General features: G+C 44.4%; 1 protein-coding gene across 1 annotated transcript in view; it reads right to left on the bottom strand.

Annotated features, from left to right (window-relative positions):
* Positions 1–13,956, bottom strand: part of fbn2a (fibrillin 2a) — a gene marked incomplete at both ends in the record, with an annotated part of 77,968 nt that extends 64,012 nt beyond the window's left edge. The window contains 6 exons of the mRNA XM_080847181.1: positions 4,164–4,361; positions 10,093–10,188; positions 12,140–12,235; positions 12,589–12,687; positions 13,102–13,184; positions 13,784–13,956. Of these exons, the coding sequence (XP_080703307.1) occupies positions 4,164–4,361; positions 10,093–10,188; positions 12,140–12,235; positions 12,589–12,687; positions 13,102–13,184; positions 13,784–13,956 (745 nt within the window). The remainder of the gene's footprint in view (positions 1–4,163; positions 4,362–10,092; positions 10,189–12,139; positions 12,236–12,588; positions 12,688–13,101; positions 13,185–13,783) is intronic.
* Positions 13,957–14,401: the final 445 nt, after the last annotated feature.

Below are 14,401 nucleotides of genomic sequence, written 5' to 3'. Positions count from 1 at the left end.
AGCACAGAGCCCAGAGGAGGGGAAGGGAGGGGGAAATGCACAAGTAGGTGCTATCTCTTACTCAGCTTCACCTCAGAGATCTGGCAGCCACAAGACACAGAGCCACACTCTTTTTCTCCTTCTCTCTCACTCTCTCTTCCCGGAGGACAACTGAGGGAGAGGAGGAGCGATGAGGTCAGAGGGAAGACAAAAAGGATTTGGACCCTGTTTTAGCAGAAATCTTTCCCTTTCGCTCTCCCTCACTCTCTCTCTTACTTTTTCAATCTTATGCTCTCTTTCTCTCTCATAATCCCTAACATGCAGTATTGCCCAAGCATTTAACATAATTCAATTCTAATTATTTTAAAATAAGAAATTAATTATTGAAATCACTACCAAAATTGAGTTTTGTAATTAACTGACTGGTGTGTGCACATACTGTACATTCCTCTCCACTCTCCTTTCAGACTTTCTATGTTTCTACGATGTTGTCTCTTCTCAACACGTCATATCACAAAATGCAACGTGTTCTGTCCTAACCATTTAAAGGCAATACAAGAATGTCCTTTCCTTAAATATTTTTTGCATTTCATTTTTGAGTTGAGAGGAGAGGAGATGCCTCGGTCTTTGGGTGTGAAGGGTATTGTGACAGAGAGTGCACATATTTGAATAGACTTTTTACGGGGTTTGTGTATATTTCCATCAATGGGTACTCTCATTTACACTAAATAATTACAGATTTTGAGTTAGCATTAAACAAAACATATCACTATGATACATACTGACGCTATGTCAGCAACTTATATGAGGTCAGAGACCTTTCTCATTTACTGTTCCCAAAATACCAAAAGAGGGGTCAGTTCTTAATGGCAAAATTTCAATTTGGCAGAGTGGAAATTCTGAACCCGCCTATCTATGGAACACGATTACAAAACATTCATTCTATAAAGCTGCTCAGCCACAGCCGCAGCCACAACAGAAAAGTACATTCATACTTCTCCTCAACTTCCAAAAAAAAAAATTAAGACATTTAATTGTGTGCCTAATTATGCTGGCCCTGATGAAAAAAAATGTTGAAGTCTGTCACATCCTGTGTGTCTGGCCAAGCAGTGAGTTCATTTCTGCAGGAAACGTGCCTAAATGGCTACACCTGAGCACTAATTAGGAAGTAAATAAATCCTGTCACATCCCTGGCCTGTTTGTGTGTTGTTTGTCAACCCTCACCAATATGCTAAAGATTACCCCAAAGCTATTCCAGATGGGGATTGGTGCCAGTTTTGGTGATAAGGTCTGGCAGCGTATAGAAAAAAGGTATCTTTCCAGACAGGTTTGAGCTGCGATAAATTGCTCCAGTATGTTGACAGCAGTTTTGAATGGCCGCCATCTACCCTCTCCACTGAAAGCGCTGCCAGTTGGTCTGTATGGGGCGCATCTGAGTTCTGGTCAGTCTCTTGGAATTGGCAGCAACAGGACTAGAAAGGCAGTAGAGACAGCAAGAGAGAGAGAGAGAAAGACAGACAGAAAGACAGAGAGAAGGAAGGGACATGTGAGGGGGGGAAGCAGTTTGTGAGAGCCAGAGGCAGTGTGTGTGGTGTGTGTGTGTGTGTGTGTGTGTGTGTGTGTGTGTGTGTGTATGTAGCTGTGTGAGTGTGTGTGTGTGTGTGAGAGAGAGAGAGAGAGAGAGAGACAGAGAGATCTAGGAAAAGTGCTGGAATATGGAAAGATAGAGAGAAAAGAGAAAAGAGAGAAGAAGAGGGAGAGGCCCTTCCTCACAGTCCGTCAATGTTTCCAGCAACACTCCACAGAGAAGATATAGAATAGAAGAAAAGAAAGCTGCTGCCGTCTTGAACTGATTGAGGCGTTTTGCTCGACTGGAAAGCGTCAAGAGTGTTTGTGGTTCCTCATCTCAAACCCATCACAGCTTGTTCACTCCAGAGTGTTTTGATCTGATGTGTTTTTCAGGGGCTTAATTAGGCCACAAACTAAATTCTGTTTGTCTGTGATCGTGACGAGCCCGCACCGAACCACGTCCAACAACAACAATTATATTTGTGTTTGCTGTCCAGAATAATTGGAACCAGGTCAGAGAGGCAGTGGCAGTGAAGACACACTTAGCCAAACATAGAATCATGAGAACTCCATATAGCAACATGTCATGTAATACTGCCAAACTGAGTAAAGTTCTGAATGAAATTCTTTTTGAACAAAGTTTTCAATTAAATTTAGTAGCGTGATACGCAATCTTTAAATACTTCTTAGTATGGTAAAAGACCATCTCTGGGGCAATATTATCACCAACCTTTAAATAAGATCCAAATACAACAGGTATCCAGGCCCAAAAACAATCTTGGATAGAGATGTGTAGCTTACACCACGACATAAAATTGGGACTGCTGACAAACCCCTTATCAGTCAAGACAGAGCTGTCCACCCAACCAAGAAAGGGATATCCCCCACCACAAACACACACACACACAAGTTGCCATGTCAGTGATGAAAGATCAAAGGAGTGTGTGGAGGACCTTACTCATACCAATCTCAAGCATCTGCTCTCTCCATGACAGTGGGGGAGGCCAGCTATGACTGGTGACTGAGTGGGAAAGGAAGGGGGGTGAAAGACAACAACCCCATGGACTTATCTTGTTTTTCTCTTCAGATGTTTATGAATATAAATGTTGTTTACATGAATGTTATGCTTTGGCGTCACAGTTTAGTAAAATGTATCCAGTTGTAATTGTGATTTTGTTGGCAAAGAGGTTGTTTTAACATTTGAGCATTTCAGCATTCCCTCAATCTTAATTTTTTTAGCTGTACTTTTAGCCTTTAGATTTTCTCCTCCATCTTTGACAAGACAGTGATGCTGGGATGCCAAAACAAATTCTAGAGAAACCTGACAAAGTCTAATCGCATCCCGCAGCAATAAAATCAGTCCACATTCTTTTTCCTCTTGGCGTCTTGTCAGTTGGGCTCGTTGGTCGAATTCTGCCATGAGAAGCCTTGACAGCCCAGACACCTTTCAGGTTTCCTCAGTAACAGTGCCCGTGCCAGGCGTTGGCCCACACATACACCAGTGTATCCTAAACCTAAAATTCCACATCTCGTTCACAGGAAGAGAAGCGCGCCTGCCAGGTCTCACTGCAGCCTCACGCCTTCTCGCCCGGTTCTCGGCTCTTGGCCCCGATTCCTCTGAGACACTACTGATGGCATCGGGGTGCACGTCTGATCTGTTTCCCCTTGTCTGGAACTCGACTCACCGCTGAGCCGAGCTGAGCGGCTGCATTACTATGCCCTCTGTGAATCTCCGCTCACTTCCTGTCTCCCTGGCTCCGGCATCGGGAATGAATACAGGATGAGAGTAAACGTGACTGCGGAGGACAAACACGGCGACTGAAGTATTCACCAGAGAACGTGGGCGGACAGACGGGGGCCTAGTGCGCTCTTAGTCACCGCAGGGATTTACCGCGTGTTTATATTCAATTTGGGTTAAATTGCTGTGCTGAAAAATGTAAAGGTATCAATGTGATTTTACTCATTTCACTTTATTCAACATGTGTTTTAGCATCGAGGACTTAGGTCAGCATTATACTTCCATACATTGGAACTGGTAATGGGGGCTGCTTTGTATTTTTTGAACAAGAGACAATACCCCCTTTGAAAAGTTCACTAGGGATGACCCGCTTCGAAAATGATTTATACCAGAGGCCATACAACATCTAAATTACCCTGATGATGGTTCTGACACATACTTGAATGAGAGGCCACATAAGGCGTTCTTTTGTCAAAGTGGTGTCTTTTGGAAATGTAAGTAAACCTTCCTATAAGCGCTGGTCTTGCCTATCAGAATCTATCCCCTATAAAAAGTTGGCTTACACATCTAACACATTGAAAGGTAAGGTCACCTGAGGGCTCACTGTCAAGGTTAGAAGCCAAAGGCGATGTAACAGTGGAGTGTGGCACACAGATTGCACAGGATTACTGTGCCTTTATAAGAGGCATTAGGATAATGCATAAAAGGACATTGCTTTTCAAATAGGGCTACGTATAGTTTTCATTGATTGGGGGACTGTTTTAACTCTTGGAAGACGATTTTCAACATAGCAAGAAGACAAAACAACAAGCTATTCTGCTGTAAGTACATACTGTGAAGAGTGCAACCACATGCGACGGCGGTCGGTGGCACCTACCCTGGCAGGCCCCGGTGCGGATATTGGGGATGAAACCTCGGCGGCATGGCTGAGGCTGGGCCGGGCACATCTCACAGGGGTGTCCCCAGGCTCGTCCCACCGTGGCACAGCACAGCGTCTTGGTGCAGACGATGCCAGTCACCTGGCCCTGGCACATCTGGTTGTTGACCTGGGTGAAGCAGGGACCAGTTCTGTAGTCTGAGGAAAAACCGAAACAGAAGCTGCAGCTCAGAGGATGGATCAATTATTTGAGACATTCGACTTTCACATTTGGAGCGATTATTAATCTTGTCTGATACCAAATAGGAACTAGAGATCTACCCTCAAGTCTGAGGACGAGGAACGTAATGTGAGAACATGGGAACCCATTTATAACACATTCAACTAATGAAAGACTCTCTGATATAGAGGGAAATGTCACATTTTGATGAATACACACTTGAATGAATCATTATTTTACTTAAAGGCCTCTGGTTTGCATCCTGGGAAAAGTACCACAAACATATCATGAAACTCTAAATATGCATGTAAGCAGTCGGATTTATCCTGGTGACGAGCCTTATTGCCTAAAGTTGAGAAATAATTCCTTCCATTCCAAGACACAGGAATCCCGCCTTTGGACACGCTCTTTGCTTGGATAGCAGAATCTGAACTGTGCCATGGCTCCACAAGTGGATCATCCCTGCGGCCTCAGCAGGCAAACACTCAAAAAGAGCTACCCTCTTTGAAAGTGTGCGCATCTGCGGAGACTGTTGTAAATTGCTACGCAGCGGTAAATACAGCTGCCCCATTGCACGGCCTCTCTGCTCTGTCTGTGTCACTTCTTGCGGCTGCTTTTAGTACTGGGGAATAAACATTTATAGAAGACGCGCAGAGACTTAGTTTGGCGGTATATGTCGACATGACGGTCGCCACAGGATGTGAGCCCTTCAGAAGGTGGAGAGATGGCGGATAAAGATTAGGATGGATAAACGGAGATCCAGGAGTCATGCCTATGTCTTGGTCTTGGTCTCACCAATGTTACACATCTATGATAGGAAACACATTGTCCAAAAGCCATTTGTAGTCATGGTCAGCTTCAATATTCAAGTTCTATCCTTGACCACGGCATAAGTGACTATTATGTTAAGATAACATCAACTAATATATCTAATATAACATATAACTAATATGCCACAATACCCCTGGCAAAGTTCTGGAGCCCAACTAATATAACAGAGAATGGGATGCATGGGATTTCCCTGAAACCCACTTCATTATATCTGTCCAGACTTTGGGGTTCAACCCTAAAGCATTTAAGTGCCTTTAATGGGAAAAGGGAACATTCTAGATGAAAAGTGAACACTCGGAGGATTTACATCCCTCAGAGGCAAACTTGTGTGGCCTACATTTTACAGTCTCTTCATCTTCGTCCTCTTCAAGGACCACTGTCAATATTTTTTCATACAACACTAGGTGAGGGTACATAAAAGAATGTGTTTGTGTTCAAAGCTTACCTCCATCCATGATGGTATGTGTCTATAGAATTAATATTTTGGTTTTTGGTATTTGGTTATTGAATCTATCAGTAAACCAACCTCTTGAAGACAGAGGTGGCCATCGCTATCAATCTACGTTTGCTTTCAATTCCTTCACTTCGCATCACTCAGCTTTCTTTCATTAAAACCAGTTAGTACTTCCAAGGCCTGATATCACCCATGGCTAATGTAACACAAATGTTATTGGAACCACGGCTGTGATGTTGAAGAAAACTGCAACTCAGCAAAGCCTCCAGTAGAAGCAGAAATATGAGGGACTAGTGAATACCATGTCTGAGCTCTTTAGTCAATGGCACCTCAGAACAAGTTTAATATGATTAAGCTTCAACACACTGACAATAACATCGCTGTCAAAATCTGCATTTAAAGACAGACGGCATGCTGCACCACACTGCAGACATATTAATGTGACAGATGCCCCAATCAAGTCGTCAAAGTTCCACCTATCAGTCTCACATAAGAATGACTGAAGTGGAAGGGAAATGTTGCTTTAGGAAACCATGAGGCACCAACCACGAATAACAGATAAACAGAAGGCAATCACGGATCACTGTTAGGGTTCAGTTCATCGTGGAAGCTGAAGCTGAAGTAAATCTGACTTTGTGTAAACACATCAATAACAGACGCAAGGGATGAGTCATGCTGGGGGGAACAAGAGTGTTTTAAAGGAATCACGTTCTGGGCGGAGTGGTGATGTGTCTTTGACATAATCTAAGCCAATCCAGCTGTGATTTGACCTTAATTTAGACAACGTGGCCCACTTGCAAAATGATAACCTATTTTTACTACTGTTTAGGGCTGGATCACATTACAACCCAGGGCTTTTCACAGTAATTCATGCAACATAACCATCAGAAGCATAGGATCATGTCAACCATAAAGGACCCCTCCATCATCCTTACTCATGGCTGTAAACGCTGCACAGACTTCCCATAGAGAGGCTTTTGCATTGTTTGATTGCACTGATTTGATTCATTATTTGTTGATGCCAACAGACTTTTGTTTTTCATTTAATTTCCATTTGTTTTATCAAAAGGACATTTAATTGCAAAGGCTTTAATGCATTACCATCACTCTAGATGCTGGAGATTAATGGCTCCTTAACATGGACCATACATTGTGCTAGCAATCAACAACACATTGTTTCACTTTGATCAGCTATAAATATCATCACATTGAAAAAAACCATGGGGCCATGGTTTGCACAAATTCCGTTAATGCATTTGTGAAAAGCACATTTGTGTCACTATTTTGAGTTGCACTCCCTAAATTGCATCTTGAAACATGCTGTAAATTATATCTTGAAATTAACACAGTAGTTACTCACACAATAGTACCACCAGTGGAACATCAGTGTACAAATCCTGAGAGACACAGAACATATAGGCCTATTGATTACTTCCTGATATTGATTAAAGGGCCAATCCACCCTGACATCCAACAGTACATCAGTTACATCTATTCATTGCTGACAAATGCTGCCAATTATTCAGTGCTGATGGGAAGTTAAGCCTTTGCTTTTCAATGGAAATGGCAAAAACACCTCACACAATAAAGCAGACCTCATATGAACTGTGTGGGAATAGTACAAAAATACTGTCTGTACACCCAACTGATAGTTGACATTGTTCTCAAACAGAAAGCTTGTGCAAACCCAACGCCATGCCGTAGTGTCTGCAAAGGGACACTATCTTGATAAACAGACTTAGTCAGGAGGGAGCCCCACGATGGCAGAGGCTCGGGAGGAAATGAGTCTGGTCTGCCCAAAGCTCAGAGCGCTGGCCTACTACCCCGAGCGCTCCGGTCCTCCCCTCCGCACAGACCCTCTCTATCTCCATGTCTCACGGCGCCCGACCAGGGGCGTTACACATGTGTTCCACATTACCGGGCAGCCTTGTGTTTCAGCTCGTGATGCGCTCATAAGGCAGGACAGCTTCCCCTCCCATCCCTATTCCTTTATCCACCCCAACCCACCCTACAGCCCCATTTCCACTGACCTCCATCTCTAGCGAGATGGAATGACTGACTGCTTTTGATTTGCCAATTGATCTTGACACACCAACGCTGATGGAAATTTCACTCAAATAAGACGTGGTTGGTGGTTTCAAATACAGTCATTCAAGAAAGTGGTGGAATATGCCAGAAGTGCCAAACATTTGCTAACTGGAAATTAGCTTTTAACAAGTTAAAAACTGGGAAATATAGGCAAACTTTGATCAGCACAAAACTGACTGACTGTGAGCTTTGTTTATGACATGGCAAAATGTTTCCAGCATAAACTCCTCTGTTCCCATACCAACACGCACCAGGAAAGAGCATCCTGATGGTAAAACTCCTAGTTTTCTGTACATATGAACCAACATTCTCTTAAAAAGATTACAGCCTGTCAAAGCACTCACGCATTCTCCTGCATAACCCACGTCAGCAGCTCCTCCAGTAACGAGTTGTGACAAAGCAGTTCTTCTGCTGCACGACCAACTGGGACATCCTCGATGACACGTCAAGACACACAGCTGTCAGTGGCCAGGTCTTAAGTCAAAACGCAGGTCTCCTGAACTGGTGATTTCATCAACTGGATGCAGGGACTTGAAACACATTCCTTTCCCCCCTCTCTTCTGATTAGAGGGGTTTCAGTGACAGTTGGAGGGAAGCCTTTACTGTTCAAGGCCTGTCCAGGTTTTTTCCCCTTTTCCAAAACTACTTATTCATGTCCTCTAAATCAGGCTGTCAAATGGGGCCCTCTATTTAAAAAGTGAGTATATGACAGAGCAGTACAACACACAACAGACTGCATGGAAACGGTAACTAGGGAGAATGAAAGTGAACTGTGTGAGTCAACAGGTGACCAGTCAAAGGGGAGTAAGGGGGAGAGGGCTTTACGTAAGAGTCCTAAAACTAAACTGACCCACTGATTTAGCAGAACATGAGCTTCAATTGTATATGTCTACATATAGCCCATACATGACATCTAGCTGAACAGATCTGCAATTGAATTGACCCAACACAGCTTGTAACAAAACAATCCTACCAGACTATGTCCATGTCAGAGCATAGAGCCTGACCACCTACTTCTCTGTGTATTCTCATTTCAGCATTTTTCATCTTAAACAGACAAATGGCATGAAATGAGATAGCCCTTCACACACCTACCTCCAATCATCCCACTTCACTTGGAAGCAAGCGTTTATTGTTCTTGGTCTATTTTATCTGCCCGTAGTGTGTGTCTGCTGTCTGATATCTTTCCCAGAGATATCCCAGAGGGCCACTGGAGGAGTGGCTGAGGTATAAATTAGGCAGGGGGCTCCTGGAGCTGACACAGAGCCCGGCAGCAGCAGACAGCACCTGGGGAGCGCGTGGGTCAGTCCACCCAGGGAGGGCCTGTGATGTGTCTACATGGTGACCCTCCGGGTTGGCGCTTGGGGGTGTGGGTGGGTTATGGGTGACATCTGATGAATTTACTACACTCGCCAGTCTCTCACTAATTTGTCATGCACCAAGAGCGTCCTCTGTGCCGAAGGGCCAATCAGCTGAATTAATTAGGATATATTGTGGTGGACAAATTCAACATCATTTCAATGAAATCCAAATCATTTCTGATTGTGAAACAATCAACCAATTATCAACAAACATCAACGGACATCTTTAATGCCAGTCTAGCCTTATCTCTGTGTGTATGTGTCTGTGTCTCTCTCTCGCTCTCAAAAACAGGAAAAAAGACACATTTGCTTTTGATCAGTGCCTCAGCAGGGCAGCTGAGTGGGACTCTAGCCCTGGATGGCTACATGTGTAAGAGCACTGGAGCAGGTACTGAGGTGCAGATGGTGAGCGTCCCGCGCACATGTTTTGGAAATGAAAGGAAAGGAAACAGAAGAGGCTGTTCTGTCACGGGGCCCTGCACACAACCAGTCTCCACCAAACCCCCCCCCCCCCCCCCCGTCTCACGCACACACACACACACACACACACACACACACACACACACACACACACACACACACACAAACACACACACACACCCACACCAACACACTTCCCTCTCCCTCCTTACTTTCTCTCTCTCACCACACTCACTGTCTCTTTCCTATGATCCTTCCTCCCATTCCTTCCCTTTCTTTTTCTCTCGTTCTCTTGCCTCTCTCCCTTCTTCACCCCCCTCACCCCACCTCTGCTCTGAGTTAGTCACTTCCTCCATGAATACACAGCAAGGGGCAGGACGTCCCACATGAGATGGGCCAGGCGACAAGCAAAGGGAGGGCAGCAGCACCCCCTCCCTCTCCCAACCATACCCCCCTTCCCACACATACACACTTCCCTCACCCTCCATCCCTACCTTCCGTCCCAGTCACAGACGTAACACTGAGGCAGACTTTCCACAGGGGCTTCTCCCTTACCTCTTTCACACTGGGGCCCCGTGAAGCCGTAGACACAGGCGCACCGGTTGGGTCCAATGCAACGCCCGCCATTCTGGCACTGCCTCTCGCAGACGGCTGAAACACAAGACCCAGACATGAGCTTGTTAGTCTCGCACAGAAACCGCAGAAACACAGGCGCAGGAACAGACACATGGTGGAGATTAAAGACAGATACACAATTAATAACAATTAACAAAGATGCTTACACAGAGTACAATAGATGTCAAATACCATTTGAGAGTGAAAATGTTCATAACCTATATGTGTATTAAATGTATGGAAAATTCTTTATACCATCCTTTCTGAGATACATGAACTGCAAGTATTTCTTAGGATATAAAGGAGGGGGAAAAAACTCCTGCGATCTCCATTAAAGTAATTTGGACGAGGCAGCTCATCGTATGGGGTCATGTCAACTTCCAGCATGGCAGAAGATCCTCAAGCTGTTTAAGTGATTGAAAGATCATTACATCCAGTTATTTCAATCAACCAGAGCTCCACAAGTTCCTTTAACAGGTGGACTGTTACAGTTGAAAAGGGCTTTCACACTCGCCTTTCCGTCCACTGCCAAGATGCTTTGGCTTTGAAATGATAAATCAAACAGGCCCGCTTCGACATGTGGTTTAAGTGAACAGCCAGAAGAGATTGTCATTTTTGGGAGTGAGCTTCACTTGGCTGTCCACTTCTGAACCACCCCCCCCCCCAAAAAAAACCCCATCTAAGACCCCCCACCACCCTCTCCCTTCCACTCATCATCACTGTCGTCCCCTCATGGAGTAAGTGCAACATGCCGATGATTTACACCTCCTTGAGCCTCCTGGTGCAGCAGCCAATTAGAGCGTTCCAGGTGAGCGTGGATGCCTGAGAGCCCAGATCAGACGCAGGGGAAGAGTCCAGTGGGCGAGGCCCCCACGGCAAGTCAAGAGGTGCGCGAATTATGGGCCCTATGGTTTATGGCAGGGCAAGACCCCTGACAAAGGCAAAGGCCCTCTTCTACGCGAAAGACTCGCGACCCCGCCTTGAAAGGGTCAGTGGGGGTCATGGAGCGATGGAAAAAGGTGTAGGAGTATTGGGACATCACATCACACATCACAAGGAATCCCTGACTAACGATGGGAAAATACTAAACAGATTTCTTCTGTAATTTTCAGTGAGGAGATGAGATGCTGACATTATAGATTATTGGAGACCAGCAATGGGGTAGATTCATATGCCTAGAAGTCCAGAAGATGGAAACCTTGACTATCATGACTGGGCAACATATTTAATACATAGACTCTCCCGTTACTGTCAGGTTGAAGGTGACATACTCCCTAATAAATTACTATGAATTATATTCTATACTGATAAAGTGCTATTAACACCAGACATAGTCTCAAAGCACTTTACAGAGCCCAAGGCCTGAAACCCCTTAAGCAAGCATAAGAAAAAAAAATCCTTTTAACAAGCCATTAGCTTGAGGCCGGCACCAGTAGAGGGAAGTGAAAGGAGAGGCTGGCAGATAATCTATACATTGAATCAAGCAAATACTAGATTTACTGTACATCATATTGGCATACATGGGGCAGATGAACAACATCAGGCATGCATTCGGACTGCAGGGTGTAGACTGGGTGATAGTAAGGTAAGTGAGTAATGCCAGTATGCAAATATAAGGGTCATACAACATATGGAGAGTGTTAATGTACTCATAGGGTGCCTATTAATAAAATGAGTGGATGATTGTGATCATTTTAGCAGGGTAATGGGTAGATAGGATGGGAATCAAAATGTGTGTGATGCATTGTAGGATAGATATTTCTTGAGATTATTTGGACACTTTTAATCCATACTCAAGTCTTTTGCGAGGTGTAGGATGGAGAGATGTAGGATTTAGAGGTGTAGGATCGAGAGATGTAGGAATGAGAGGTGTAGGATGGAGAGATGAAGAATGGAGAGGTGTAGGATAGAGAGGTGTAGGATGGAGAGATGTAAGAAAGAGAGCTGTAGGATGGAAAGATGTACGATGGAGAGATGTTTTACTCACGCTGTCCACAGTGGGCTCCTGTATAGCCCTTGGGACACTGGCAGTGGTCCTCCGCACAGGCCCCACCATTCATGCACCTGATACTACACTGCTGGGCTGCAAAGACAGTGGAGGATGTAAAATTAGCAAAACAGGGTATATCACTCAATGGTGCACCTTGTGGCAGAGACATAAAAGTTAAAGGAAATACAAGCTAAGGGTTCATACAAGTTCAGGTACGGGAGTCTGCCTAAGATCTATGATCCTCATCCACACAGAATGCAAAGGTTGGCTTTTTTTCAGTTTTTTGGTCTGGATGTTCTGTTGAGTCAACATTATTCATTTCCCATTTTCTAACTAAGGGGATTCCAGTGAAATGATCCCAGAGGATGAAAGTCATGAGCTGGCATTTGTGGCTTCGTCTTAAGAAATCAGTTCTCATGGGGTCACTTGCGAAGAGGAGGACTTACGGGATCTGGTCCCACAGGTTGGGGCAATGTGACCAGTCGGACAAGTGCACATGTTGGGGCGTGAGCAGAAACCATCCCCACAGCTGTTACGGCATATGGCTGAGGGGGAGAAGAGGACAAGCCAACATCAAACACAGAACATGTGTCAGTATTGACAGCAGGGGAGATAAGGTGGGGTGTATTCAGGTCACAGTCACTTGAGGAGTTACATTCTAATAATAGCATATTAATAGTATAATACTGTGGCAGGTAACCTTTATATATATATGCTGTTCTGCATGTCCAAGGATACATTGTTAACTTTCTAGTAACCCACATCTATAAATACAGTACTTACCTGTGCAATAAAGCCGGGCACTATGCATTGCTTTTAGCACCGATTAGCCCTCAAGCCTCTATAATTGGCATGTCACTAGTTTTGCGCCCACTGTGACAAACAGTGTTAGCCGCTGTCCCACTGACCAACTCGTGGAGAGATAGTTTGTAATAGACAACATCTGGTGCACTACTTACGCACGATACACTGGTTGCCCCCTGGCAAAGTTTTCCACCCTGGACAGCAGTAGGAATGGAAACGAGATCCACACACATTTGGTCTGTAAAACAGTTAGGATATGCCGTGTTTGTTATGAACTGGCATTAATCAGTTAGGAATAGCCTTCTAGGTAAGCTAGTAGAAGTAATGAATTGACAGTCTTTTATTCGAAGTCAACAAAAATAAACAAAGCCATGTCACGGGAGAAAGGCAAGTGTTTCTACTTACATTGATGAGTGCTGGCCAGCAGTAGCGATAAATAGATAGATAATACGAACATTGTTAATTACTCAAACCCCGGAGAACTATTCCAAAAATAAATCTGACCGTGTGTAAATACACAAGATTCCCATGTATCTTTCCTCTACCTACTTTATGAGGTGCTATTCATCAGTTCACAAGATACTCTATCCTACTGTATACTTAATCAGCTGTTCGCATTGATATGGCTACAGACATACACAAGTCTTGCAAAAATGCTTGTAAATAGCACTGGACAATAGCGACTATTTGTATTCGTTTCCTACGTCTTGAATTATAGCCTACTTGACATAGGTCAATGTATCCTAGTTCAAATAGGCGACATGACTGGAAAATAATTGAATTTAGTGTGTCCCTCAAAATCAGGTACTTCAGCTCAAAAACTTCATCCAGTCTTACCCCGTAAGCGCATCTTGTTTTCCACGTCTGCGTACTCTGTTACTTGCTGCAGAGCCATCATATTGTGTCCTCCGTTGATTTTCTGGAATCTGTCCCATTACAGTATTCACCAGAATGCCCAACAAACTCACATATCCGAGCACAAAAGCCATAGTCCACTTTATCCCCGTCATGAATATTTGGTTTAAATTTCAAACTGATCTATGTTCAACCTAATACTAACGGTTCCTGCGTCAACGTATCACAACTCCATTTTTGTCAATAAATTCCCACGAAATAAGGTTTGCGATTGGACGACTGAAGTAAACAACAAAATAGTGACAAAGATAAGATTTGCATTGCCCTCGTCAAAAAAATGTCCATCCAGCCATGCTAGGCAGCAACTCCGAGATCCAGAGAGGACAGATTGGGAGAAACTCAGAGACAGAAGAGCGGAAAAGAGCGGATATTTAAAAGCGGTGGCTGCACAGTGCGCAGAGAAGAGGCTCCAGTGGTTGTGCGTGTGCTCCTGGTGTCAGATGCTGCGTAAGTCTCAGCAGTTACCGTCCACGGTGCACCTAGAGGCTATGATCGCTGGACAGACAAATGCGTCCCCTCAGCTAACTGGCCCCTGGAGAA

Source organism: Sprattus sprattus, assembly GCF_963457725.1.
Source record: "Sprattus sprattus genome assembly, chromosome: 11".
Taxonomy (NCBI): domain Eukaryota; kingdom Metazoa; phylum Chordata; class Actinopteri; order Clupeiformes; family Clupeidae; genus Sprattus; species Sprattus sprattus.
The sequence above is the reverse complement of the archived record's forward strand: the minus strand, read 5'-3'. Positions and strand labels throughout refer to the sequence as shown.